Source organism: Oncorhynchus kisutch, linkage group LG27 (genome assembly GCF_002021735.2).
Source record: "Oncorhynchus kisutch isolate 150728-3 linkage group LG27, Okis_V2, whole genome shotgun sequence".
Taxonomy (NCBI): Eukaryota; Metazoa; Chordata; class Actinopteri; order Salmoniformes; family Salmonidae; genus Oncorhynchus; species Oncorhynchus kisutch.
This window is the reverse complement of record NC_034200.2, coordinates 24,183,711-24,211,301: the sequence shown is the minus strand read 5'-3', so window position 1 is coordinate 24,211,301 and position 27,591 is coordinate 24,183,711. Positions and strand designations below refer to the sequence as shown.

General features: G+C 40.5%; 2 protein-coding genes across 2 annotated transcripts in view; one reads left to right on the top strand and one right to left on the bottom strand.

Annotated features, from left to right (window-relative positions):
* lamc1 (laminin, gamma 1) overlaps window positions 1-16,407 on the bottom strand; it is a 70,934-nt gene extending 54,527 nt beyond the window's left edge. Inside the window, exon 1 of the mRNA XM_020462760.2 lies at window positions 15,766-16,407. Within this exon, the coding sequence (XP_020318349.1) occupies window positions 15,766-16,138 (373 nt within the window). The 5' untranslated portion in view covers window positions 16,139-16,407. The remainder of the gene's footprint in view (window positions 1-15,765) is intronic.
* A 6,544-nt stretch (window positions 16,408-22,951) lies between these two features.
* On the top strand, window positions 22,952-27,546 carry LOC109871642 (testicular spindle-associated protein SHCBP1L). Its single transcript, XM_020462571.2, has 10 exons — window positions 22,952-23,398; window positions 23,543-23,692; window positions 24,897-25,111; window positions 25,187-25,273; window positions 25,393-25,611; window positions 25,779-25,884; window positions 26,024-26,177; window positions 26,308-26,558; window positions 26,712-26,831; window positions 27,185-27,546. Exons 1-10 carry the CDS (start codon window positions 23,015-23,017, stop codon window positions 27,440-27,442), a joined length of 1,944 nt encoding a protein of 647 aa, XP_020318160.1. The 5' UTR covers window positions 22,952-23,014; the 3' UTR covers window positions 27,443-27,546.
* Window positions 27,547-27,591: the final 45 nt, after the last annotated feature.

Genomic DNA, 27,591 nt, shown 5'->3' with positions numbered 1-27,591 from the left:
TGACTGGGGTCATTACAGGGGATTTCCACATAATGCGATAATTCGGATAGCCACGCTCATGTTGGTGCTAGCAAGCAGGCTAGGTATTTCCTGCAAATCAGACCCAACAAACGTAATTATAGCTGCGGCCACAGACTTCAAAGCATTTTATTGTCGGATCCTTGCCACTTGATTATGGCTATTTGAATTAACATTTTTGACATACAGTGCCTTCAGAAAGTATTCATGCCCCTTGACATGTTCCCACATTGTGTTACAGCCCGCATTTTCATTTGATTAAATTGAGATTTTGCGTCACTGGGATACACACAACCCCCCATAATGTCAAACAACACCATTGTTACGGCAAGCGTAAATAAATTCAGGAGTAAAAATGCGCACATAATTAATAATTCCAATAAGTTACATGGACACACAGTGTGTAATAGTGTTTAACATGATTTCTGAATGACTACCTTATCTCTGTACCCTACACATACAATTATCTGTAGGGTCCCTCAGTCGATCAGTGAATTTCAAACTCCAAAGTCCAGGAAGGTTTTCAAATGCCTTTTGTTAAATGGGTCATTTTTTTAAATAACAGACATAACATATCCCTTTGAGCATGGTGAAGTTATTAATTACACTTTAGATGGTGTATTAATACACTCAGGAAGGATACCTGTATCTTTGTAGTGACTCTTCTTTTTCTCTCAAACTAGAAAAGTTTGACCTAAACGGCTGTCACCTTGGCAGGAACAACTCAACTCAATGGGGTTTGCTGACAACACCCCAGTGATATCAAAGCACCTCTTGCTGCGCTTTGGCAGTGCAAAGGACTGCCCCTAAACTTACCACTGCCCTTATAATTAGCTCAGACCGGCAAGAATGTTTCAACTTCAAAGTAAACACTGATGAATGGACAGCAAACAGGCTGCAGTTAAGCTTTTTAGGGATCCCCAATCACATAATGAATATTGAGTGTAAGGTCTCCAAAAAATACAAGGTTCTGTCTTGAGGGCTGTGCGTAAGAGACTTTCCCTATAAGACGTAAAGACATGCAGGTAAATAAAGGAACAGAGAGATCCGGGAGAGAAAGAGAGGAGGATTGGCGGGATAGAAGGAGACGATGTGGTCAGACGGATAGAAATGACCAAACAAAAAGGCTAATCCAGCAACTGAATAACCCCTCCCCAGGTAAAGAACACAGACAAAGGAGTTGTGTGAGCTTGTATGACTTTAGGAGGGAAAGGTGGGGAGCGGTCACCCATGCCTCAGATCTAAAGATAGGACTCTGTCGTCGTCAGAGACTCTAGAGGCACCTTTGATAGAGAGAGGGTTTATTCAGTTACAAGTTTAAACTGCCACAGGTGGAAATCCTAAAATGGCTGCATTTTTGCTTTAATAATGTGTCCTTGGTAAAGTTATTCCTGGTTGACAATATTTAAAAGAACTAAGTGACACTGACCAGTGATTTGCTTACCAAGGGTGGTCATCAACTCAAATACAATTGCAAGCGCACCCAACTTGAATCAAATAGGCTAATATCTAAGCTAAAAATGAATAATATTCAGGAGTACTTCAACTACTTGCACTAACAACATAATAGTACAGTTGAAGCAAAAGCACAATATTTTGCCAAATGGACAGAAAATAGCCTACACTTCAATTTACGAAGACTGAAATCCGTGTGAAATTAACTAGTAGGATCTAAGACCATATCAGTGATCAGCCACTGAAGTCCAGTGGTCCTCTTGGGTTCTCAAGTGGGGCTAGGGCACTGCATCTCAGTGCAAGAGGCATCACTACAGTCCCTGGTTCAAATTCAGGCTGTACCACATCCAGCCGTGATCGGAAGTTGGCCCAGCGTCGGGCGGGGTAGGCAATCATTGTAAATAAGAATTTGTTCTTAACTGACTTGCCAAGTTAAGTAAAGGTTAAATAAAAAATAACCAAAAGGAGGGAATGTCACAACAAAGTGAAGAAATGGCCTTGTTCCACAGGAAGAGATTATATTTGGCCAGGCAGACAAGGGAAGTCACAGCAGTGAATCTGATTATACCTCTGGCTTAATTTATGTCTGCGGAAACCCAAGTGTTCTTTGGTGAGCTGGACAAATCCAGCACAACCATATCATAATAAAATTGTTCAAATTAAAAATAAAATTTTCAAATAGGCTGCTCTACTCTGGGATATATCTAGGCAGCTTTGCGAGAGGCCCACAAAGCCTAAGCCTAGTCCTGTCTAACATGCACAAAATATAAAAACTACACACGTTAAATACCTAACACCTATGATTAAATACACAATTTGACAGACTAAATTTCATGAATTTTCACCAAATTTCCATGACCAACAATTGGCGGTGTCTCTGTACGTACATTTGAAGTGGGAAGCTTGCATACACCTAAAAAAGCCAAAAAGCTTTAAACTCAGTTGCACAATTCCTGACTTAATCCTAGTAAAAATTCCGTTTTGGGGCAGTTAGGATTACAACTTTATTTTAAGAATGAAATGTCAGATAATAGTAAAATGAATATTTAATTTGAGCTTTTATTTCTTTCATCACATTCCCAGTGGGTCAGAAGTTTACATACACTCAATTAGTATTTGGTAGCATTGCTTTTAAATTGTTTACTTGGGTCAAACCTTTCGGGTAGCCTTCCACAAGCTTCCCACAATAAGTTGGGTGAATTTTGTCCCATTCCTCCTGACAGAGCTGGTGTAACTGAGTCAGGTTTGAAGGCCTCCTTGCTCACACACGACTTTTCAGTTCTGCCCACAAATGTTCTATATGATGGAGGTCAGGGCTTTGTGACGGCCACTCCAATACCTTGGCTTTGTTGTCCTTAAGCCATTTTGCCACAACTTTGGAAGTAAAATGGTCATTGTCCATTTGGAAAACCCATTATCGACCAAGTTTGAACTTCCTGACTGATGTCTTGAGATGTTGCTTCAATATATCCACATAATTTTTATTCCTCATGATGCCATCTATTTTGTGAAGTGCACCAGTCCCTCCTGCAGCAAAGCACTCCCACATGATGCTGCCACCCCCATGCTTCACAGTTGGGATGGAGTTCTTCGACTTGCAAGCCTCCCCCTTTTCCCCCAAAACATAACAATGGTCATTATGGCCAAACAGTTCTATTTTGTTTCATCAGACCAGAGGACATTTCCCCCAAAAGTACGATCTTTGTCCCCATATGCAGTTGCAAACCGTAGTCTGGCTTTTTTTTAATGGCGGTTTTGGAGCAAGGGCTTCTCCTTGCTGAGTGGCCTTTCAGGTTATGTCAATATAGAACTACATTTTACTGTGGATATAGATACTTTTGTACCCGTTTCCTCCAGCATCTTCACATGGTCCTTTGCTGTTGTTCTGGGATTGATTTGCACTTTTTGCACCAAAGTACATTCATCTCTAGGAGACAGAACGCGTCTCCTTCCTGAGCGGTATGACGGCTGCGTGGTCCCATGGTGTTTATACTTGCGTACTATTGTTTGTACAGATGAACATGGTACCCTGAGGCACGTGGAATTTGCTCCCAAGGTTGAACCAGACTTGTGGAGGTCTACAATTTTTTTTCTGAAGTCTTAGCTGATTTCTTTTGATTTTCCCATGATGTCAAGCAAAGAGGCACTGAGTTTGAAGGTAGGCTTTGAAATACATCAACAGGTACACCTCCAATTGACTCAAATTATGTCAATTAGCCTAACAGACGCTTCTAAAGCCATGACATACTTTTCTGGAATTTTCCAAGCTGTTTAAAGGCACAGTCAACTCAGTGTTTGTAAACTTCTGACCCACTGGAATTGTGATAGTGAATTATAAGTGAATTATAAGTGAAATAATCGGTCTGTAAACAATTGTTACAAACATGACTTGTGTCATGCAAAGTAGATGTCCTCACTGACTTGCCAAAACTATAGTTTGTTAACCAGAAATTTGTGGAGTGGTTAAAAAAACTAGTTTTAATGACTCCAACCTAAGTGTATGTAAACTTCAGACTTCAACTGCGTAAAAAAAGTATGTGTAATGCGTTAGACACTGGGAGGCGGCTCTTTGATCCCATGTACCATCTCCTGTCTTTGTGCAAGGCACCTAATACAACAAAGTAGGGGCAACTGTATAAAACAATCAAATTATATTGGTCACATACACATGGTTAGCAGATATTAATTCGAGTAGTGAAATGCTGTGCTTCTAGGTCCGACAGATTACTGCACTAACAAATTCAAAATGACTACCTTAAACACACACACACACACACATGTAAGAGAATGGAATAAGAATATGTACATATAAATATATGGATGCGCAATGGCCTGTGCAGCATAGGAAAAATGCAACAGATGGTATAGAATACAGTATATACACAAGTAATGTAGGATATGTAAACATGATTTAAAGTGAAATTATTTAAAGTGACTTGTGATATCATAAAAAACATTTATTTAAGTGGCCAGTGATTTGAGTCTGTATGTTGGCAGCAGCCTCTAAGTTAGTGATGGCAGTCTGATGGCCTTGAGATAAAAACCTGTTTTTCAGTCTCTCTGTCCCAGCTTTGACACACCTGTACTGACCTCGCCTTCTGGATGATAGCAGGGTGAACAGGCAGTGGCTCGGGTGGTTAATTGTTTTCCCCCCATGTGTAACTCTGTGTTGTCTGTTCACACTGCTATGCTTTATCTTGGCCAGGTCGCAGTTGCAAATGAGAACTTGTTCTCAACTAGCCTACCTGGTTAAATAAAGGTTAAATAATAATATATATATATATTTTTTTAATTGTCCTTGATGTTCTTTTTGGCCTTCCTGTGACATTGGGTGCTGTATGTGTTCTGGAGGGCAGGTAGTTTGCCCCCAGTGATGAGTTGGGAAGACCGCACTACCCTCAGGAGAACCTTGCGGTTGTGGGCAGAGCAGTTGCCATACCAGGAGTTTTTTTTTGGGGGGGGGAGGGTTTTAAGGTGACAAAACAGATTTCCTGAGCTGTTGCGCTTTCACCACGCTACGCTGTCTGTGTGGGTGGACCATTTCAGAAAACGTTCCACTTTCTCTAGGGATAGGGATGCCGCCTAGGCTTGCAGCCTTGCGAGGGTTAACATGTTTAAATATTTTACTCATGTCGGCCACGTTGTAGGAGAGCACACAGTCTTTGGTAGCGGGCCATATCGGTGCCACTGTATTGTCCTCAAATCACGCAAGGAAGTTGTTTAATTTGTTTGGGAGCGAGATGTTGATGTCCGCGACGGGGCTGTTTTTTTAAATCTGTGTTTATCTGTAGACCCTGCCACATAAGTCTCGTTCTTGAGCCTTTGATTTGCGACTCTTAGTCTCCATACTGACGCTCTGCTTGTTTGATTGCTTTGCGGGGGGAATAGCTACACTGTTTTCGGTCATCTTGCCATGATTAAATGCTGTGGTTCGTGATTTCAGTTGTACGTGAATGCTGCCACCAATCCACAGTTTCTGGTTAGGGAAGGTTTTAAAAGTCACAGTGGGTACAATGCACTACCTAATAAACTCACTCGCAGAGTCAGCATATGTCGATGTTATTGTCTGAGGCTACCCGGAACACATCCCAGTCCACGTGATCGAAGCAACCTTGAAGAGTGGAATCCGATTGGTTCGACCAGCGTTGGATAGACCTAAGCACGTTTTAGTTTCTGCCTATAGGGAGGGGAGAAACAAGATGGAGTCATGGTCAGATTTGCCAAAGGGAGGGAGGGCCTTGTATGCATCGCAGAAGTTAGAGTAGCAGTGGTCTAATGTTTTGCTTAATAAGCGGGTACAACAATCAATGTGCTGGTAGAATTTATGTAACTTTGTTCTCAAACTAGCTTTGTTAAAATGCCCAGCTACAATATATGCAGCCTCAGGATATATGGTTTCCTGTTTACATAGAGTACAGTGAAGTTCTTTCAGGGCTGTCAAGGTATCTGGGGGGGGGATATACACGGCTGTGACTATAATCTAAAGAAAATTCTCTTGGAAGATAATGATATCGGCATTTGATTGTAAGGAATTCTAGGTCAGGTCTAGGTGAACAAAAATACTTGAATTCCTGTATGTTGTTATGATCACACCACGACTCGTTAATCATAAGGCATACGCCCCCACCCTTCTTATGACCAGAGCAATGTTTGTTTCTGTCGGCACGACTGATATAGAAACCCGGTGGCTGTACCGACTGACAACATATCCCGAGTGAGCCATGTTTCCGTGAAACGGAGGATGTTACAATCTCTGATGTCTCTCTGGAAGGCAACTCATGCCTTAATTTCATCCACCTTGTTGTCTAGAGACTGGACATTGGTGAGTAAAATGCTCGGAAGCAGTGGATGGTGTGCTCGCCTTCTTAGTCTGACCAGGAGGCCGCTCCACCTGCAGCGATGACGCTGTTTTGGGTCGGCCTCTGGGATTAGAACCAATGTCCAGGGTGGAGGTCTGCCTCGGGAAAGTCGTATTCCTGGTCATAATGTAGGTAAGTTGACGTCCCTCTTATATCCATATAGTTCTTCCCAGCTGTACGTAATAACACTAAAGATCTTCTGGGCTAACAATGTAAGAAATAATATATAAAGAAAAAATTACTGCATAGTTCCCTAAGGACGTGAAGCGAGGAGATCATCTCTGTCGGCGCCTTCTTGCTTGGGCTTAGGCAACTGTATAAAACACATGAGGTCAACCCTCAGTCTGGAGAGCTACTGGGGGTGCAGGCTTTTGATCAAGCTCTGCTCAAAACACAATATACAGTGCCTTGCGAAAGTATTCGGCCCCCTTGAACTTTGCGACCTTTTGCCACATTTCAGGCTTCAAACATAAAGATATAAAACTGTATTTTTTTGTGAAGAATCAACAACAAGTGGGACACAATCATGAAGTGGAACGACATTTATTGGATATTTCAAACTTTAACAAATCAAAAACTGAAAAATTGGTTTTTAAGGCTTGAGACATGGATTGTGAATGTGTGCCATTCAGAGGGTGAATGGGCAAGACAAAAGATTTAAGTGCCTTTGAATGGGGTATGGTAGCAGGTGCCAGGGCAACAGTTTGTTGTTCTACTTAAAAAATATATATAAAGAGAAAATGACAGCAGTAGGGATTAACATGGGTATCTGGGAAAACTTCAAATTTCCCCAGAAAATGCAATGACAAGACCCGGGAAATTACAAAACAAATTCCCAATGTCGGCACTAATGCAATTCCACTATATACACCTGCGCAGCATCATATTAGCAAAAAAATGGCACATTATCCAAACAAGTTGTCGCATGGAAGCCTTTAGCCTAGCTTATTTACGTCACAAAGTCGCCATAAATTCAAAGCACACGCATAATCGACACACATTCTACCCAAATGTAGTTCATAAACCCTACAGGAAACCACTACAGCATAGCTTATAAATGAACGAGTGCCTCTTTGAGCTCTCATTGTGACTTCAGATCATTTGGTTTCGGAGCTTATTTTTACTTTGTTATTTCATCATTTGTGTCCTTTGTTAAATGTATCTTAGCCTTTCCAACTTAATTTTTATTCAGATATATGTGTGACCATCAGAAAAACCTAGGGTGTTAGAAATACAAGGTTCCCACGCTGAGATAATTCATTCACCAGCAAAACAATAGGATGACAGCTCATCGCCCTGTCCCCCACCACTTTAAGATTGGTATAATTTGCAACAGCTGGCCAGTTAAAAAAAAAATGACTGTCTTTTATTGTGTTTGGGAAAGCCTACAAGGAAAATTATGACTTGGGAACCTCAGGGGCCAGAGAAAGACTTTCCCAAAGGCTTTCCCACACTGCTGCGCACCATCTCATCTCTGGGATAGAGAAACCACTTCTGTGTGCTGGCCAAAGCTAGTCTGGCCGTTAACCACCTCCAAGATCCAAGAAGGGTTAAGTTATGGTGAAGTGTTTCACATCCTGATAGTGAATGGTTTCCGATGTAGGCCTACAGAGGATAGAACATACAAAAGAGTTCAAGCACAACTTCAGTAGCAGAAGATTTGGCCAGTGGTACATTGAAAGCAATATTATAAGTGAGTAGCATTAATTTAACTCTTTGAAGTATACATAGGAATTACATGTTTTTTTGAGTGGACATGCCTCAGTCATATCAAAGACACTAACTTGGGTTAATAAATTATTTTACGATTGTTATCTGGAAAATAGGCAGAACTGTTCATATCCTGCAGGTGTTCCCTGCACGTTCATAGGAGTAAAATATTTAACAATGTTTTAACAGTTTGCTTCATTAGATTTACTTCACTAAATCATGTTGCTGCCTCTTGGAATACAAATTGTAAAAACCCTTGGCAACCATTTGTGCACTGTTAAATAGCCTAAGTAGGGAGAATCCACACCATTTAGTAAAAAGCTTCCCTTCTCCTTTAAGGATCTCAACAAATGCTTTTAAAAGTACATTTGAAACAGAAACCTCTAGGGGATGTCTCCCTCATTGTTCACATTCTTCATAGAGACTGACATTTCAGGGCATAGGTGAAGAGAATTCCCCTCAGATGGGCACATCATGAATATTCATTTCTCTTCAGCACTGAGTGTGGGCTAAACTGGGGAACAGAATTTGCCTGGGGATTAACTTCCCTGAACTTACAATTCAAACATTATTTTGTAAGGCATTGTCATGTATTTGAGGCCTAGGGATTCAAGAGTGGAGGATACTGTATTAGAAAGACAGGAAACATCTTCAACCTCTAGTTAAATGTCTGCTGTGTTGTCATGTCGGGACATGCCTTCTTCCTGCCCAAACCAGCCCTTCAAGGGCATACTGAGATGAAAGTCATCCAAGCCTTGAATATATACAAACAAAAGCTTAAATCTTAACAAAATAAATATGGTAATTTAACCAGTACTTTTATTTTAAGTGACTTATCATTAACACACAAGTCACTTGTCCCTCCCCAAAAAAGGTCTCACACTATTTGTACATCATTGTACGATGCATGGAATCACTTTCCAAAATAAATGCATTACCATCTTTTTTTTTTTCTTCCCCAGAGAATCAAAACAAACATGTAGGCTACTCTGCCTATTGGCTTCTTCGCCTATTCAAGCCTGCCTCAAAATACAAATACAATTTAAGGCTCTCCTGGTGGATGATTAGCCACCTTTGGTAGCCTATAAAATATTGCAATATTACAATTACAACCAGGGCTCGAACTAAAGGGCGTCCTGACATCCCTGGGCCGATTAAAAATGTGTCTACGGTTCAAAACAGACTCTGGGACAGTTCTGGGACGACATATCCAAAATTCATACAAACACTGCACATTAGAAAATGTAAAAAGCAATGAGGCTGATGCAACAGATCAGTCTGTTTAGTTTAAAATGTTGACAAAGTTTTATTTCTTCATATTATAAGCTAACAATGCGCACATGGCTGTAGGCCCCAATGTTCCAAAATGCAATTAGCAGGAAAACACCGTTCTCAAAAGCGCAAACGGTTTCATGTGATGATGTGAAAATATCTGTTAGAAATCAAGAGGGATCGAGATCTAAATATGTATCAACTAGCATGGGTTACTAATACAAATAGGATTACACATTTTACTGCTGGACAATAAAATAAAGTTGATTTGAAAACCAATAGAACTGGAGAAATATGCTGGTTTCAATGGCATATTAAGCATTTAAATAATTCTCTCAACATTTCTGTGGTCGTTTGTATTTTGACAAGACTACTTTGAAACAAGGTAAGACATGCTTAATAAAATTACATAAAACAGCCAGGTTAATAATTGAGCAGCCGGCTAATTTTCAACCGCAGTCCCTGGGCAGGTTATTAAAAACAATTACAATATCAACAATCATTGAGCAGTGAGCACACACAGAGCAACATAGGACAAGCAAGATGTAGCATACAGACAGAGCAACATAGAACAAAAACCAACAAGACAAAATGCATAAAAGCAACAAAGTGTTTCCACACCTCACAAACTACAGACATGGAAAGCAGCAATACACAGCTAGGGATTATGTTCACAAATCTGATTGACCTTTAGCCATGTCTTCTGTGAATGTGTGATAAGTGGTGCAGTTATGTGTGTCTGATGGCAGTGTTGCCCTCTTTGTGAAAAACATGCAGACAGTTGTTTTTCACATTGAGATGCAAACACGAGTCACTGAGCCACTTTGTAACCTGGACCATTACAGTAGTGAGTTCTTGTGCAGCTTGTTGTTTGCTCTTTGCATGCACATATATCACTGTATCATCTGCATACATTTGAACTTCAGACCCAGTATAGACAGAAGGCAGATCATTAATGTACAGGCTGAACAGGAGGGGCCCCAGTATTGACCCTTGGAGCACACCCACATCATAGCTAAGAGTGGGCGGCAGCTCATTGCTCACTCTGGCACACTGAGTTCTGCCTTCAGGGTATGATTTCATCCATCTCAAGGCATCGGGGGAAAAGTTGAACTTGGACAATTTTGTGATGAGAATCTTATGGTTAACAGTATCAAAAGCCTTCCTTAGGTCCAGAAACACAGCCCCAACAACGCCCCCCTTTTCCATCTTGGACTTCACATTTTCCAGAAGAAAGCTAAAGCTAACTTAATTGTTAAACAGTTTCAAAATGCTTAACAACCTCCACTCAGATTCAAGGTGGGTGATGTGCTGTGTGCAACAGGCACGGTCCTTCACTCTCCGGTCTTGTGACCATTTGATCTGAACAAACCGTGCCTAGAGTATGTTGACAGAATCAAGCCTATAGCCGTTAATTATCCTTTATTATAGCTATCAAACATGACTGGCGTTTAGCATATATTTACGTTATTAAAAGTTTGGCTACATTTTCTGGCGCCTCATGTCAGGATCGGTTTGGAAACGAGGCTGTAGCCAATATGCATATCACCTACACTTTGACAAGTAGGCTTTTATATTTAAGTGAAAATTAAATTGGAATATTATTCCAATGTTGGCCTCTCTTATCCAATTCTGATTGGAGTAATTGTTTGATATTGTGATGTGAGATTATTATTATTTTTTTTTTAAACTTGTCCATTGTGATATTTTTTAAATATATTTTTTTAACTTGTCCATTGTGACAACTTAAATCTATATTCTTCTTGTCTGACTTTTTTATTTTATTGTCACGGACAAGAGCTAATGTCGAGCCCTGCATCTAGGCCAATCATTCTCTAAAGAATAAAATCAAATGCATAGCCGCACAAACAGCAAGATTTCAAATTAAAATATTTTATTTGACCTCAACAAGCCAACTAGCAACAAACATACTTCGAGTGAAGTCGATGTTTCCTTCAAACAAAGATTGGCAAACAGAATGTAAAGAGGGCTGCCTGCCTTAAAAAGAAGACAGGCCAACCACCTCCACCATTGTGGCTTTTAGTTTCTGAGAAGCAGAATATGTGCTCAAGCACATCCTTTCCCACTCCCTTAGTCACCTCCCCACAGTGATTCACATAATGTGAACTTATGCATTTAGTGATAATGGGAAATGAACAGAGGCCAATTCATGCCAAGGGTGCCAGCCTTGTGTGCCCTTGTTGGGAGACGTTGTAATCTATTAGAAGGCATGTATGACTGTACAGAAATGGTTAACTTTTCCCCCTTGGACATACTGTTAACATTTAATAATATTAACAACTCAATAAGCTTGAAAAGTACTGGTGACTGACAAAATAAACAGTTTCTTAAATAGGGCATTGGGCCACCCCGAGCCACAACAGCTTTAATGCACTGTGGCATAGAATCTACAAGTGTCTGGATATATAGGGTTGGGCTGTTTGCAGATTTTCATACCGTCATACATTTTCTGTACCATACCAGGGTATAGAGTATTACCGGAAGTGCACACAGTGGCTCTACTTAAAAATTAAAAACAATTTATGCAACCAGCAAATTGGATTGTATATCTCTGCTGTAACCAAGAAGCGTGATCTAAATCAAGCTCTGCTGTAACAAAGAAGCGTGATCTAAATCAAGCTCTGCTGTAACCAAGAAGCGTGATCTAAATCAAGCTCTGCTGTAACCAAGAAGCGTGATCTAAATCAAGCTCTGCTGTAACCAAGAAGCGTGATCTAAATCAAGCTCTGCTGTAACCAAGAAGCGTGATCTAAATCAAGCTCTGCTGTAACCAAGAAGCGTGATCTAAATCAAGCTCTGCTGTAACCAAGAAGCGTGATCTAAATCAAGCTCTGCTGTAACCAAGAAGCGTGATCTAAATCAAGCTCTGCTGTAACCAAGAAGCGTGATCTAAATCAAGCTCTGCTGTAACAAAGAAGTGTGATCTTGAAATCAAGCCACTCAGCTAGCAAGTTAGCTGTACCCCTGAGTTTGATATCATTTTATTATAGTTATACTTAACTTATAGTTAAAAGCAGTGGCATAGCACACACACACATTTTTTAAAAACGGTATTCAAAATCATACCATCTGTATTTCACTCAGGCCCTGTCTGGAACTCTTCCATCATTTGGTGTTTTGTTGATGGTGGTGGAAAACACGGTCTCAGGCACAGCTCCAGAATCTCCCATAAATGTTCAATTGGGTTGAGATCTGGTGACTGAGGGGGCCATGGCATATGGTTTATGTTGTTTTCATGCTCATCAAACCATTCAGTGACCACTCGTGCCCTGTGGATGGGGGCATAGCCATGGTAGCCAAAATAATGGCCCCACCCAGCATTTTAAACATGACCCTAAGCATGATTGGATGTTAATAGCTTAATTGACTCAGGAACCACACCTGTGTGGAAGCACCTGCTTTTAAACAACTTTGTATCCCTCATTTACTCAAGTGTTTCCATTATTTTGGCAGTTACCTGTATGTCAGATAACACAGTAGTGTTCATGCCATTTATAGTAATCACACTAATATCACCAAGACAGCATCAGCAATCCTGAATGTTAGGGCTCATTGCACCAGGAGCTTAGGTAATGCCAAGAGTCAATTGGAATTGAAAATTTGAGAGCTACTTTACAAAAGGAAATTATATTTTACAGAGCTCAATCTAATCTCCCTCTTTACGCATCAAATAGCCTAGATACTGTAATCACACAGGCCAGTCAATGTGGCTACCGGTTACTTTGAAACTGACAGAAACCACACTGTATTATCAAGTGGGTTATCACCAAACCAGAATATGTCCTCCAAACTATACATTACAGTTGAGTAACAATGGCATATGGCAGGGGTCGGCAACAGGCGGCCAGCAGGCTGAAACCAGTCTGAGTGACTTTTCAGGGGCCACCCCCCAAAAAACACCAGGAATTAACCTAATGATATGTTCCCGCAGCTGAATCTAGTTTCCTACCCCTGGCTATGGTGTGCTTATCCTGAAGTGTATTGTGCTTTGAGCGCGTTATGGCGGAAATAAAAGAACCCAGACATTTTCCTTACACACACACACAAAAATTAGCTTATTTCTCTCAAATGTTGTGCACAAATGTGTTCACATCCCTGTTAGTGAGCATTTCTCCTTTGCCAAGAGAGAATCAATCCCCTTCACAGGTATGGCATATCAAGAAGCTGATTAAATAGCATGATCATTACACTGGTGCACTTAGGGCTGTAGCGGTGACCGTATTACCGGCACACTGTCGGTCACGAGTCATGAAGGCAGTTAATTAATAAAAAGAGGAGGAACCCATGAGCTTTCTATAGGCTAGGCCTACTATATTTACTATAGTAAGCACATTGGTTACATTAACAACAGGAGTATAGGCTACCTGGGAGGCATGAAAATAAGCCACCGGGGAAAGCGGCCTCCATTCGCAATTGTAGGCTGTGTGTGGAAGCCAGGAGATGCTAAATATGTTTATGTTAATTAACGGTCAATTACCGTGAGATAGACAGTTATTTGCTTTACAATCACTGCTGACGAAATTTCGTGACCGCCACAGCCCTAGGTGCAATAAAAGGCCACTAAATGTCTCAAGTTATGAGGGAGGTAGCAATTGGCATGCTGACTGCAGGAATGTCTACCAGGGCTGTTGCCAGAGAATTGGACGTTCATTTCTCTACTATAAGCAGCCTCCAACATCGTTTTAGAGAATTTGGCCGTATGTCTAACCGGCCTCACAACCGCAGACCACGTGTGTGGCGTTGTGTGGACGAGCGGTTTGCTAATGTCAACGTTGTGAACAGATTTCCCCATGGGGGCAGTGGGGTTATGGTATAGGCAGGTATAAGCTACAGACAAAAAAAACAATTGTATTTTATCGATGGCAATTTGAATGCATAGAGACACCTTGATGAGATCATGAGGCCCATTGTCGTGCCATTCATCCTCCACCATCACCTCATGTTTCAGCATGATAATACACAACCCCATGTCGCAAAGATCTGTATACAATTCCTGGAAGCTGAAAATGTACCATTTCTTCCATGGCCTGCATACTCACCTGACATGTCACCCATTGAGCATGTTAGGGATACTTTGGATCAAGGTGTACAACAGAGTGTGCCAGTTCCTGAAAATATCCAGCAACTTCGCAGAGCCATTGAAGAGAAGAGGGACAACATTCCACAGGCCACAATCAACAGCCTGATCAACTCTATGCGAAGGAGATGTCATACTGCATGAGGCAAATGGACACAGCAGATACCGACTGGCTTTCTGATCCAAACTCCTACCTTTTTTTTTTTCAAGGTACCTGTATTCCCAGTCATATGAAATCTGCAGATTAGGGCCCAATGTATTTATTTCAATTGACTGATATTTTACTGAGCTCCTATATGAACTATTTTAAATTGTTGCGTTTATATAATTTTTCAGTACAGACTACAGTCCACCAGCTTATCAAAGTGTGTTACCTTAGAAAACAAAGAAGCTACAAGGAGACCTGACTAAACCACTCAGGAATGTCGATCACTAAAACAGTAGTGCTGGGTGAATACTGAAACTCGTCTCAAATACTTAATGGAAAGTTAATCATTTGAAATTAACTCTAGAAAAAGCACTCTTCCAATCATTATTGTAAGGACAGTTATATTTCAGTACATAGGCCTGTAGATGGGTCTCCACAACATGTGACCCCCACACAGTTGAACTTAAAATGTCGTCTCACATTATCGTCCATTTCATCTGGCCTACTCTATAAAATCAATAAAATACTCATTAGTCAAAGCTAACAAGACCCAGAAGGAGCATTTGATATTCATAGCTCGAGTCTAGAACTTTCAGCTGTGCGGCAGTTTGCGCAAATTCCAGTACGTAAAAGAATGACTAACTCTGAGAAATCAATTCCTCTGGTTAAATGTAATGCATGAAGAGCATGATAACCGGTTTTATGACTGTATACACAAAGAAAACGCAAATACATATTTTAGGTATATTTTACACACAGATAGAATTCAATGAGCAGACAAGGTTAAAAAAAATGTGGCTCTGCCCTGAACAGGGCAGTTAGCCCACTGTCCCCAAAGCAGTCATTGAAAATAAGAATTTGTTCTTAACTGACATGCCTAGTTAAATAAAGTTAAAATAAATACAAATTGTATCTACTGATGGCGCCAAGAGCTGTCTTCTCCGCCGCAAAGAATTAAGCAGTCAGTGTGTGATTGCCATACATCTCGGCTTGTCAACTAGGATTTGTTTTCAAATTGAAACCAAACGTATTCCATTCTATTCGTGGTTTATATGAACAGTTGTTTCGAGGTCAATGTTTGCTCCGAGTTAAAAAGCCACCCCCTAATCCGTCTGCAGATGAGATGAATAGTGCTCTTACGGTAACGGTAGCTAAACATATTGGACTGTTTTATGCGCTTGAAACATAATATAATCAGCACTTACCAAGATGAAGAGTTAGATTGATTGAGTGTGGATACTGGATGCCCGCTAACATAGTTTGACTTTGCCACCAGGTGGTGTCCTGTTGATTGTTGTAATCGGTGAGGTACACAGCACTGTGGTGTTGTCTGCGATCCCTGGCATCGCAGATGTGGCACGACTTGGTGACCCCCGTAACCCCGGTTTGTACGCAGTATTCTTCTGGTGGAGAGCCACAAGTATTGGTAGCTACCACAGTGACATTGAAAGCAGCGTTGACAAACTCTGGCATGCATCGCTGAGGACGACTCGAATCGTCAGTGCATTCATCCATAGCACTGTGGCTGAAGACAGCCAAACAAGTAAATGAAAACAAAACTTGAATAAACCAACCCATTCTCAGCTATTCTAAAAGCCGTTTCAAACTTAAGCTACAACTACACGAATTCCTCTATTACACCTTTGAACTTTCAATTTATTGGTAACTACCCAGTTACCACAATCTTGATAAAACAAGTAAAACCATACGGAAAACTTTCAATTGCTTCTCCTTAAAAATGCGTTTGTTCCTTCCAGAAGTATTGTCCTTGCTCTAACGCAGACTTCCACGGTCTCAGTGCTTTGTGTCCACCGCCATGGAGAAACTTCAGAAGGAAAATAACTATATCCGACTACACCCTAGGATCTACTGCGCAAGTCAAAATTTGGAGAAAAAAAATCCCTACATCGACTTCCGCGTGAAGGATGCTTTGATGACGCGCCGAATCTAGGAAAAGGAACGAGTGGATGCAGCTCCGAGAATCTACACTAACGAGTTGAACATAACATTCTTCAAACTATCACCACTGTTTTAGTTTTCCACTCTTTTGACAGTGCGTATAGCCTGCCAGAAACGCAAAACCGCATAGGAAGAGTGAGAATTTCAATACAACACAATAGACAAACAAAACTTCGACACAGTATCAACCATGCATTATTTATTTATAAACTCGTGTAAAAAAAAAGGGGGGGGGGGTTGTCAAATTAAAAACACCCATCTGCAGATAATATTCAGACACGTTAATGAACAAACATACAGGAGTTGAAAAATAGTATCGATACAGATACCTCAAATAGTGTAAAAAGGCCTAGAGTAAGTGTACATATTAAGCACAATTCCATTTTCGGATTCAAAGAAAAAATAAACATTTCCTGCTGAGTAATGTTTCAACCAGATTCATCTGGTTGTTCTTTAACGGTTTTTATTCTAAACCAATCCGATTATTGTAGTTATTGACAGTTGTGTAACCTCCCAGTAATGGCCAATTTGAAAGCTGCAATACAACTTGTGAGGCGACCCTCAGATAAACTCAGTATTCAGATATTTGATGTGACCATACTTGTGGTAAAATTAAGAGATGAATGTTCTGATATATTATTACTATTTCTTGCCAATTGAAAATGTTTTTTTTTCTTCATGGTAACAGTTGTGCCTTCATGTCAGTCACACAAGTAACACCATAACTTTAAACTATAAAACAAGATAATACATTTCAGGCATTTACAGCTTACATTCTTAAATGCATTTTTTCTTATTTATGAACCTTGCAATGTTATGCACAGACACTATTTTTGTCAATTTGACATTTATCTCAGGTGGGCTTATTGGTATAGTAGCACAAAAAAACACTCCCTCTATACAGAATGTAAATGGTAATAAATATATATTTTTCAATATGATCAATACTAACGTTGCATAATATTGTAGTCTGTGTCTATTTATACCACAAACCATTGGTTTCCAAATATTTTCTGAATAGACTTTGTTATTCTGTCTTTTTCATCTTAAATCACTGTTCCAACTAAGCCCAGTATGTTCCTATTAAGTCCGATTTGCATTGAAACATATGGATAGTGTTGATATCCCTAATATTCAGTGAACGTGAGCATAAATGTTTTTTGTTCAGATTTAAGTTGATTAAAACACAAACAAAATAGTTACCCAAAAGTTGCATCGATCCATGGTGCCTTTACCAAGATTAGAAACGATTAGGAACAATTAAAAACCTCTGTACTCTCTCCAATACGTTTGGAATGGACAGTTGGTCGTTGATGTGGACAGAAAATAATAAGATCAGGGTTGAGGGATAGTTTTGGACAAAAATGCAAACAAATGAGGGACAAGAAGATGACTACTCGTGCACTTTTGGGTGGGGGCAATGTCATAATGTTGTCCTTCATTCATCCTGGTGATTCAGCTTTTTGCTCCACCCCCTGTACTTTTGTAATACAACAGTAGAGGGGGAGATTTGAAACGGTCTTCAGATAGTTCAATTTGTCTTCCTAAAACCTAATTAACAAGAATAGCAATACAGCAAATGTGAATCAGCTTTCAGATAATTAATGTGAAGTTGTGTATGTTAGCCTTTTTTTTCAACTAATCATGTCTTGATTGAAGTCTATGATTAGTTGAATCAGGTTGACAAGAACAAAAGCCTAAGTCAGCATTGATCTCTGTGTATACGATTGGACACCCCTCTGTTATGAGTGCCACTTTCATGCAGAATAGTAATGATCAGTTTATATTTTAGGGGATAATAATATAATTTTATATAAGAAATGTCAGTTTGTAAGTTAACTTTTGGAAATGTATTAAAATTGATGAATTAAGAGGTGGGCTTATTTGGAACACCCATGAGCTTAATAAAATGGGTACATTCGTTACCCTTTAAGCCCAGTCCAGACTCATCAAATATTTGTATGTCTTATTAAAAAGTAGAGTCCTAAATCTTCACATGAGAGATTCATCTTTTAATTTATACTCACATTTCACTTTTAAGATTATTATATATATTTTTTAACTAGGCAAGTCAGTTAAGAACAAATTCTTATTTACAATGACGGCCTACCCCGGCCAAACCCTAACCCGGACGACACTGGGCCAATTGTGCGCCGCCCTATTGGACTCCCAATCACGGCCGGTTGTGATACAGCCTCTAATCGAACCAGGGTTTGTAGTGATGCCTCGAGCACTGGGATGCTGCGCCACTCGGGAGCCTAATATTAAGGCAATATGTTAGAAATGTCTAAACTTATAGATTTTGGTGTGGTTAATAGGTACACTTACCCTAATCAAAAAAAACAATTTGTAGGCATAAACTTTTCTCATTGGTTGTCAAAAAATTGGTCATCAAATAGCATCTCAATAGCAATGAATCTCAACAATTATTTTGTAGCATTCTGTGTCATAAACCTAAACGTTTTCTTAGGCAGTGTGCAGCAGAGGCATCCCAAAACAAAATACAGAAATGCCCTTTAGAACCTAGATTTTTTATTGAAACCAAGTTAAGTCTATTAGAAAGTAAGCTAGAGACAAGCAGGAGGGTTATTGTCCTGCCTAAGTAGGCTTGGGCGATATACCGTTTATACTGTATACCAGGGTATTTCAAAATACCAACGGTATGACTTTCCATGGGGGCACGTGCAACGCCACTGCTTATAACTAAAAAGAAGAAATCTATGATGTGTGAAATAAATGATATCCATATCTGGGCTCCTGCTATGCATATGATTTGCTAACTTGCTAGCTAAGTGGCTAGATGTCAGGGTTAAACTTCTCGGTTACAGCAGAAACATTCAATGCCCTCCTGGATCCCACAACCCGGCTTGTGGGAAATGACAAAGAGATCTTAAAGGACCAGGGCACAATTAATAATAATGAATAATTTTGCTCTTTATTTAGCCATCTTACATATAAAACTTTATTTATTCATTGAAAATTGTGAAAAACTCACCACAGGTTAATGAGAAGGATGTGCTTGAAAGGATGCACATAACTCTGCAAAGTTGGGTTGTATTGGAGAGTCTCGGTCGTTTCATTTTCCACACAGTCTGTGCCTGGATTTAGTTTTCATGCTAGTGAGGGCCGAGAATCTACTCTCACATAGGTATGTGGTTGCAAAGGGTATCTGTGTCTTAAAAGCTCAATTTGCCAAGGCAGGATACCCTAGAGTGCAGCCCAATCAAGAAATCTGGCAGTGGCTTCTGATTAAATTCAATTTTCACAGAACAGCCTGTTGAAATTTTGATGAGGCTCTCTTGTTCAGATATCTGTAAGTGGACTGGAGGCATGGCTTGAAAGGGATAACGAATCCAGTTGTTTGTGTCATCTGTTTCGGGAAAGTACCTGCGTTATTGCGCACCCAACTCACTCAGGTGCTTCGCAATATCACATTTGACATTGTCCGGAAGCTTGAGTTCATTTGCACACCAAAGAAATTATACAATGATGGAACGACCAGTGTGTTGTCCTTGTTAATGCAGACAACTTCTTAATCATAGCCTCAATTTTGTCCCGCACACTGAATATAGTTGCAGAGAGTCCCTGTAATCATAGATTGAGATCATTCATTCGAGAAAAAACATCACCCAGATAGGCCATTCGTGTGAGAAACTCGTCATCATGCAAGCGGTCAGACGAGTGAAAATTATGATCAGCAAAGAAAACTATAAGGTCACCTCTCAATTAAAAAAAACATGTCAATACTTTGCCCCTTGATAACCAGTCTGTATGTTGGAAAAGCGTTACATGGTTGCTGCCCATATCATTGCATAGTGCAGAAAATACACAAGTTCAGGGGCCGGAGAAGGCTGACGTTTTACGTGTCCCCAACCGATTGTGTTTTATTGTTCATTTATTTCCGTTGTTTGTTACTTATTTTGTACAGAATGTTGCCCCTACCTTCTCTTATGACCGATAATAACTTTTGGACATCAGGACTAGAGGTCGACCAGTTATGATTTTTCAACGCCGATACCGATTATTAGAAGACCAAAAAAGCTGATAACGTATAAATCGGCAGATTTTTTAAAATTTATTTGTAATAATGACAATTACAACAATACTAAATGAACAGTTATTTTAACTTAATAAAATACATCAATAAACTCAAATTAGCATCAAGTAAATAATGAAACATGTTCAATTTGGTTTAAATAATGCAAAAACAAAGTGTTGGAGAAGAAAGTAAAAGTGTAATATGTGCTATGTAAGAAAGCTAACGTTTCAGTTCCTTGCGCAGAACATGAGAACACATGAAAGCTGGTGGGTCCTTTTAACACGAGTCTTCAATATTCCCAGGTAAGAAGGTTTAGGTTGTAGTTATTATAGGAATTATAGGACTATTTCCCTCTATACCATTTGTATTTCATTAACCTTTGACTATTAGATGTTCTTATAGGCACTTTATTATTGCCATTGTAACAGTATAGCTTCCGTCCCTCTCCTCGCTCCTCCCTGGGCTCGAACCAGCAACACAACGACAACAGCCACCATCGAAACAGCGTTACCCATGCAGAGCAAGGGGAACAACTACTAGAAGGCTCAGAGCGAGTGACGTTTGAAACGCTATTAGCGCACACTAACTAGCTAGCCATTTCACTTCGGTTACACCAGCCTCATCTCGGGAGTTGATAGGCTTGAAGTCAAACAGCGCAATGCTTGACGCACAATGAAGAGCTGCTGGCAAAACGCACGAAAGTGCTGTTTGAATGAATGTTTACGCGCCTGCTTCTGCCTACCACCGCTCACTCAGATACTTGTATGCTCAGTCAGATCATATGCAACGCAGGACACGCTAGATAATATCTAGTAATATCATCAACCATGTGTAGTTAACTAGTCATTATGATTGATTGTTTTTTATAAGATAAGTTTAATGCTATAAACTGTTGTTCTGATTAAAGAGGCAATAAAACTGTCCTTCTTTAGACTAGTTGAGTATCTGGAGCGTCAGCATTTGTGGGTTCGATTACAGGCTCAAAATAGCCAGAAACAAAGCACATTCTTCTGAAACTCAGTCTATTCTTGTTCTGAGAAATTAAGGCTAATCCATGCGAGGAATTGCCAAGAAACTAAAGATCTCATACAATGCTGTGTCCTATTCCCTTCACAGAATAGCACAAACTGGCTCTAATCAGAATAGAAAGAGGAGGGGGAGGCCCCGGTGCACAACTGAGCAAGCAGGACAAGTACATTAGAATGCCTAGTTTGAGAAATAGACACCTCTCAAGTCCTCAACTGACAGCTTCATTAAATAGTACCCGCAAAACACCAGTCTCAACGTCAACAGTGAAGATGCGACTCTGGGATGCTGGCCTTCAAGGCAGAGTTGCAAAGAAATAGCAATATCTCAGACTGGCCAATAAAAATAAAAGATTAAGATGGGCAAAAGAACAGACACTGGACAGAGGAACTCGGCCTAGAAGGCTAGTATCCCGGAGTGACCCAAAACATGTCAGTTTGTCACTTTCACAAGGTTGTAGTAATGACAGATTCAGTTACTTAAGACATTGGCTCAAATCTAGGTTTTGCATTTGGATTTCAAGAAAATGAACTAGGACACATTTTTATTTGATTTTTTACATTGCCTTGCCTACCCCAATCTGATCTGCCGAGTCTGCTTCACAAGCGTTCCCAAAAGTCTCAAAACTTTGTGTCTCTGGTTTTTATAAACTCTGTGGTATAGTTTGCCAGCTTGTAGTCCTAAAAAACGGAAATTAGTTAGCATTTTCTACCTCTGGTTCGTTCAGCCATTCCTATGGGGTAAATTAATGGGTAAATAATGGGGTCTTGGGATAAATGCTGTAAAATAAGGTCTGATGTTAAAAAAGGCTTAGGTGATCTTATACGTTTTTTTCCTATGAGAGAATCAGTTAGTTAACATGAATTATGTTTTGATTACATAAATGCTTCACATTTTACAACAATCAGCTGATGAAGACTACCTCATAGGACAAAATGTATAAAATCTCCTAAGCCTGTGTTTACCACAGACCTCATTTTCGGCATTTATCCAAAACCCCTCAAAAGCTCATTAATTTCCCCATAGAGGCCATTACTATTGCTCTCAATGGAGTCCTTGGTTGAAAGACCTTGCCATCCCAATCTAGCTAGCTAAACTTATCTTAGCAAACCATTACGTATAAAATATCTCTCAATCAAGAAAACAGACGGTCTAGAAGAAAAATTGCAATTGAGTCACTCAGATACTTGGCTTTATCAAATAGTTAGCTTGTGAACAAACCTATTCTGTTCTTTTCTGAGCGTTTTGTGATGGCGCATGCTACTTCCGGCTGCTGCTAGTCCCTAGTGATCGTTTCGCGCTCAATTTTCAAATCTGAAACAACCCAGGCTCGCGGTGCTGGGGCAAAAGTCGTTGGCCTTAGCTAACGGTAAGCAAGCGAACTAGGTTTATTTTCGAAAATAATCACGTTTATTAGCAAATCTTAAACAATGGCAACTTGTGCCCCTGATCCTTTGTTTCCTCTGGAAGATTTTCATGATGAAACAGCACAGAAAGCAAGCAAGGAACATTTTAAAATACCTGTCTCAAGTGAGATGGCCCATGAAAAGGCCCAGTCTCATGATAGTACTATTACGAACAGTGAGGTGCCAAGCTATGATGATGGTTCAACATTATTCTCTGCTGCTGACGCTCCTCAAATCGTAAGGAATAAAGTCCCTATGAGAAGGAAACTGGCGCCAAATCCTGACAGCGAAGAGCCATTTGATGCTAAAGAGGCCCAAGTCTTGCCACAAATCTTCATCTCCAACAAGACATACACCTACGATGAACGTGTTGCTCTCTTTTGCGATCATATTATTGGCCAGTGTTCTGTAAGTGGCTAGATCTAGCTAGCTAGTAATAACGTTCACTTACTTTAGCTACCCAGTTAGCTAATTAATGAATCAACTGACCGACAACCCAACAATGTTCACAGTCAAGTACGCTAACACATGTTTTATTTGCATGTTTAACAGGCAGAAGATGCAGATGAAGCTATAAGTTTCTACATAATAGAAAAACTTGCCAGCAAACGCTATTGGACTGCAGTGTGGAAAACTTCCCCAGAAGTCCTGTTGGTAAACTGCGATATTGGGGACCTGCCATTCGTGGGTGTGCTTGTCGACGTAAGTTAGATAATTTAATTACGGCCCTTGCTATACGGAATCACTGGGACGTTCCAGTCCCTACCCTATTTAACTTAAACATTAAAATGATTACGATAATTTAAGGGTTAAGGCAAAGATTTTTACAACTAACCCAATATAGATCACAGCTGGTCGTTTCCAAAGGGAACAAATGAGTCTTAATGGGCAGAACCAAGCACGAGCTAGCGAGATCCTATTGGCGCGTTGTAGCATATATTTTCATATTTCCGTTAGGGAACGCCTACTCTGAAGTGCGCGTACGGAGTAACTCAACTCGCCCCTGCCCTCCTAAACAACACTTTTTTTAATAAAAAAACTTTGGCAAAGGCTATAATCTGCTAAACGCAGTCCACTCGGTTCGTAACAAATTCAAGTTTTGGGTACACAAACCCGTATTGAGATCAAATGTTTCATCGATGAGAAATGTTGCATAATGTCGGCTAAAATCAATTTCGCTCCCTCTTCTCCCACTGGGCTACCTCTCGTCACCATATTTGGTAGTGAGTGGAAACGACAACCGGATGCTTCATATAAGGGTTAGGGTTTAGACTGTCCCAGATATCAGTACCCTTTAATTACTGACATTACTAGCTAGTAGTTTTGTTGTTACATCCAGATTCAATTTCAAATATTTAGATACAGGTGGCTCAGCATAGAATTATAATGAATATAATGGCAAATGGCTGCCTGGTATTGTGATAATCATTTCCATGGTAATTGTAGAATGTTAATTCAAATGATAACTGATGTGGCTCATGCAAAGAAATGTATTTTTTGTAATGTCAGTTGAGTTTAATCAAATCACAGCACATATTGATGGCTACACTTCCTGGGTTTACTTCTTGCTTTTCTCCTGTTGGTACACTCACAACTGCTGCTTGTCCACTGTTCTATTCATTCCATTTCTATGTGGCTCACATTCGCTGACACTAATGAGCTTGCTCAGCAATCATTAGCTTGCTAACACCACACTGCCACAGTTAACATTATTTAGTTGACAGGGGCTCCCTCTAACATTGGCGTTTCAAACAAATACCGGTAGCTAGCTACATCTGTTAACAATGGCTCAAGAAGTTAACACTCAGCACCCAGGTCTTGATTACAGTACCATATCCCCAATTCTGCCATAATGGGGATGCAAAGTGTCTGACCATTTTCCTAAACCTGAACTTTGGCTGTCTAGGTCAACTGTACACCATGCGAAGGAAAAAGCCTCCCTCTTCGAGTGTCCGTTTCGGTGGCAGAACCATATTCCTCAAACATTGCCAACTTACCAAGAGAGTTGGTTGAAGATGTGTTGAGGGAACATGACTACTCTGTGCCAATCTTGGATGTCTACCCCATACAAGGGATGGGAGCTGATGTAGACAACATTGCAGAGTATCTGGAACATGCAAGGTGAATAACATTAGGGAACTCCTCTAATACAGTGTAAATCCAAATTCCAGATTTTGTCTTCATGCTTCCCTGCAGGTTTTTCTACGATTTTCTCTGGAGGGACTGGGATGATGAGGAGGAATGTGACGAGTACGCAGGACTCATTGAAAAACGCATACAGCTGTAAGCATACCCTCCACATTTCAGCAGAGCCAACCAAAAACAAGCCACAAAGATTAGATATGGTGTCACTGCTGTGTTGAATGATGTTCACCTGGACTATGCGGTGTATTTGTTTGCAGGTATTATGACATTCAGGATGGAACCATCCCTGGTCCAATCAGTGAGCGATACCGCAAGACCCTGGAGGAGTACCGAAGCAAACGACTGGACTTGACAAAGTTCCAGACCAAAATCCGTGGGGAGGCCTTACCAGGGGAGGCTGTGGAGTGCTGGAAAAAGTACTACGAAATGTCAATGCTCTGTGGGCTCCTGAAGTTCTGGGAAGACCTGCGACTCAGGTAAGATATGATCTTTGGTCCTAGCTTTTCTCAACACCCAACTACCAATGCTGACAGTGTAGAACAGCTAGTATTGCCGCTCAACTAATCTTGTTATTTTGTCAGCAGTTCTTGTAATGAGCCATAGTGTTGATTTAATACCAAGATATTGCTTTAAATGTCTTTAGGAGCCATGGACCCTTCTATCCAAGGATCTACAAACGCAGAAAGGGGCAGAGAACATCTGGAAGGATTGTGACACACATTGTTGCCCAGATAATGACAACAGACATGGTTGGTGTGCTGGATCTGGTGTTATTCACTGCAGTCATGTAATTGTTTTGTTGTTGCGAAAATGTTTGTTTTTAACTTGATTTATTGCAGCTTATCTCAGTTATTTCAAAACGTTATCTTTATTTCATTGTGACCCTAGATCAAGAACTTCTCGGCGGACACTCTGATCCAGCAGCATGACAGTCTGTCAGCCGCTCTGGACTCCTGCTTCTCTGGGGACACGGTGGTGGTCTTCCCAGGAGAGTACCACGCAGTTGCGCTGGCATCCCTCACAGACGACATCACAATAAAGGGTAAATACGATAACTTTTTTATATTCATTGTCATAAATATCTGCATATCCGTTAAAGTAAAGCGAACACCTGACAAGTGATAGTTAAGCATTAGTTGACCTTCATACCTCAATGGTTCTATACTCTGCAGGAGAAGGAGAAAGAAAAGAGGTGCTGTTCTACTCTGACCCATCCCATGACAACTTTGTGGCGTCCAAAGCCTCCAAGGTGATGCTCATGAACCTGACATTGGTGCAGCATGGAACCTGTGATGGAATTGTTGTGGTGGAGTCGGGACAGTTGACCCTGGACAACTGCGTGTTGAAGTGTCAAGGCACAGGAGTGTGTGTCCTGACTGGAGCCTCTTTGGTCATGAAGAACTGTGAGATATCTGGTGCAAAGGTAGAGTTGTAATTTTGAAAGATTGCCTTTGAGTTACATGGCTTATCTGATTGTTGATATAGCGATGTAAATTAAGGGGCCACATGCAAAATACAACAAAGTTCTCTCCAGACATACTAGGAAAATGAGCACAGATTTACTTGACCTTCTCAGGGTGCAGGGGTGGAGTTGTACCCTGGCAGCATTGCAGAGCTGCATCGGAATGAAATCCATCACTGCAGCAACCAGCTGGCGAAAGACTCGAAAGGTTCACAGGGTGGAATCAATCTCAAGGTATAGTATACAGTACTTCCAGTTACAGCATTATGGCTGTTCCATGTGAGGGGAAAATGTATCACACAAATGTACAGGTGGAAATGCCACTAAATTCCAGTGAGGTGATGTATTGGGGATTCTGAGGAAGGAATCAACTTAAGCCTTTAAATCAAGGAGGAACCCTAGATTGTCAGCAGCATGATGAATACATCTGTGATATCAGTGCTATTGTAGTACGTGTAATAAATGTGGCAGAGTGAAGCAGAGCCTGAGACCTAATTAAATAGGTGGCTGTTAGCTTTACTGTTATGTTGGTGACAACTCAAGTAGAAAATCAAGGATAGATCAGTGACAATTATTTCTATTCACAGGTTCTCCCTCAGCCCCAGCTGAAGCTGACCGACAATCACATTCATGATAACCACGGGTATGGCGTGACCATTCTTGTCCCTGACAATCTGTACAAAGCGAGTGAGGACCTGGAGCAGACAGCCAGTGGGGACAAGAACGAGACAGATTATCTTTCCAAGGCTCTGCAGAAACTCAGTTTGGAGATCACCACAAACAAACTGGAGTCAAACACCAAGGGCGACATAGGATTGCTGCGCAAAATGTGGGTGAATTCCTGAGTCTAGGATTGTAGCATAAATGTGTTGTACACAATAGTTAAATTGTTTTAAGTAACCAGACTGACAATTTTATTGGATGTAGCTGTTGCTCAGTATCTTGCCATGTAACATACGTTACTACTTTAGGTAGATTGATTTGTTTCAAGTGT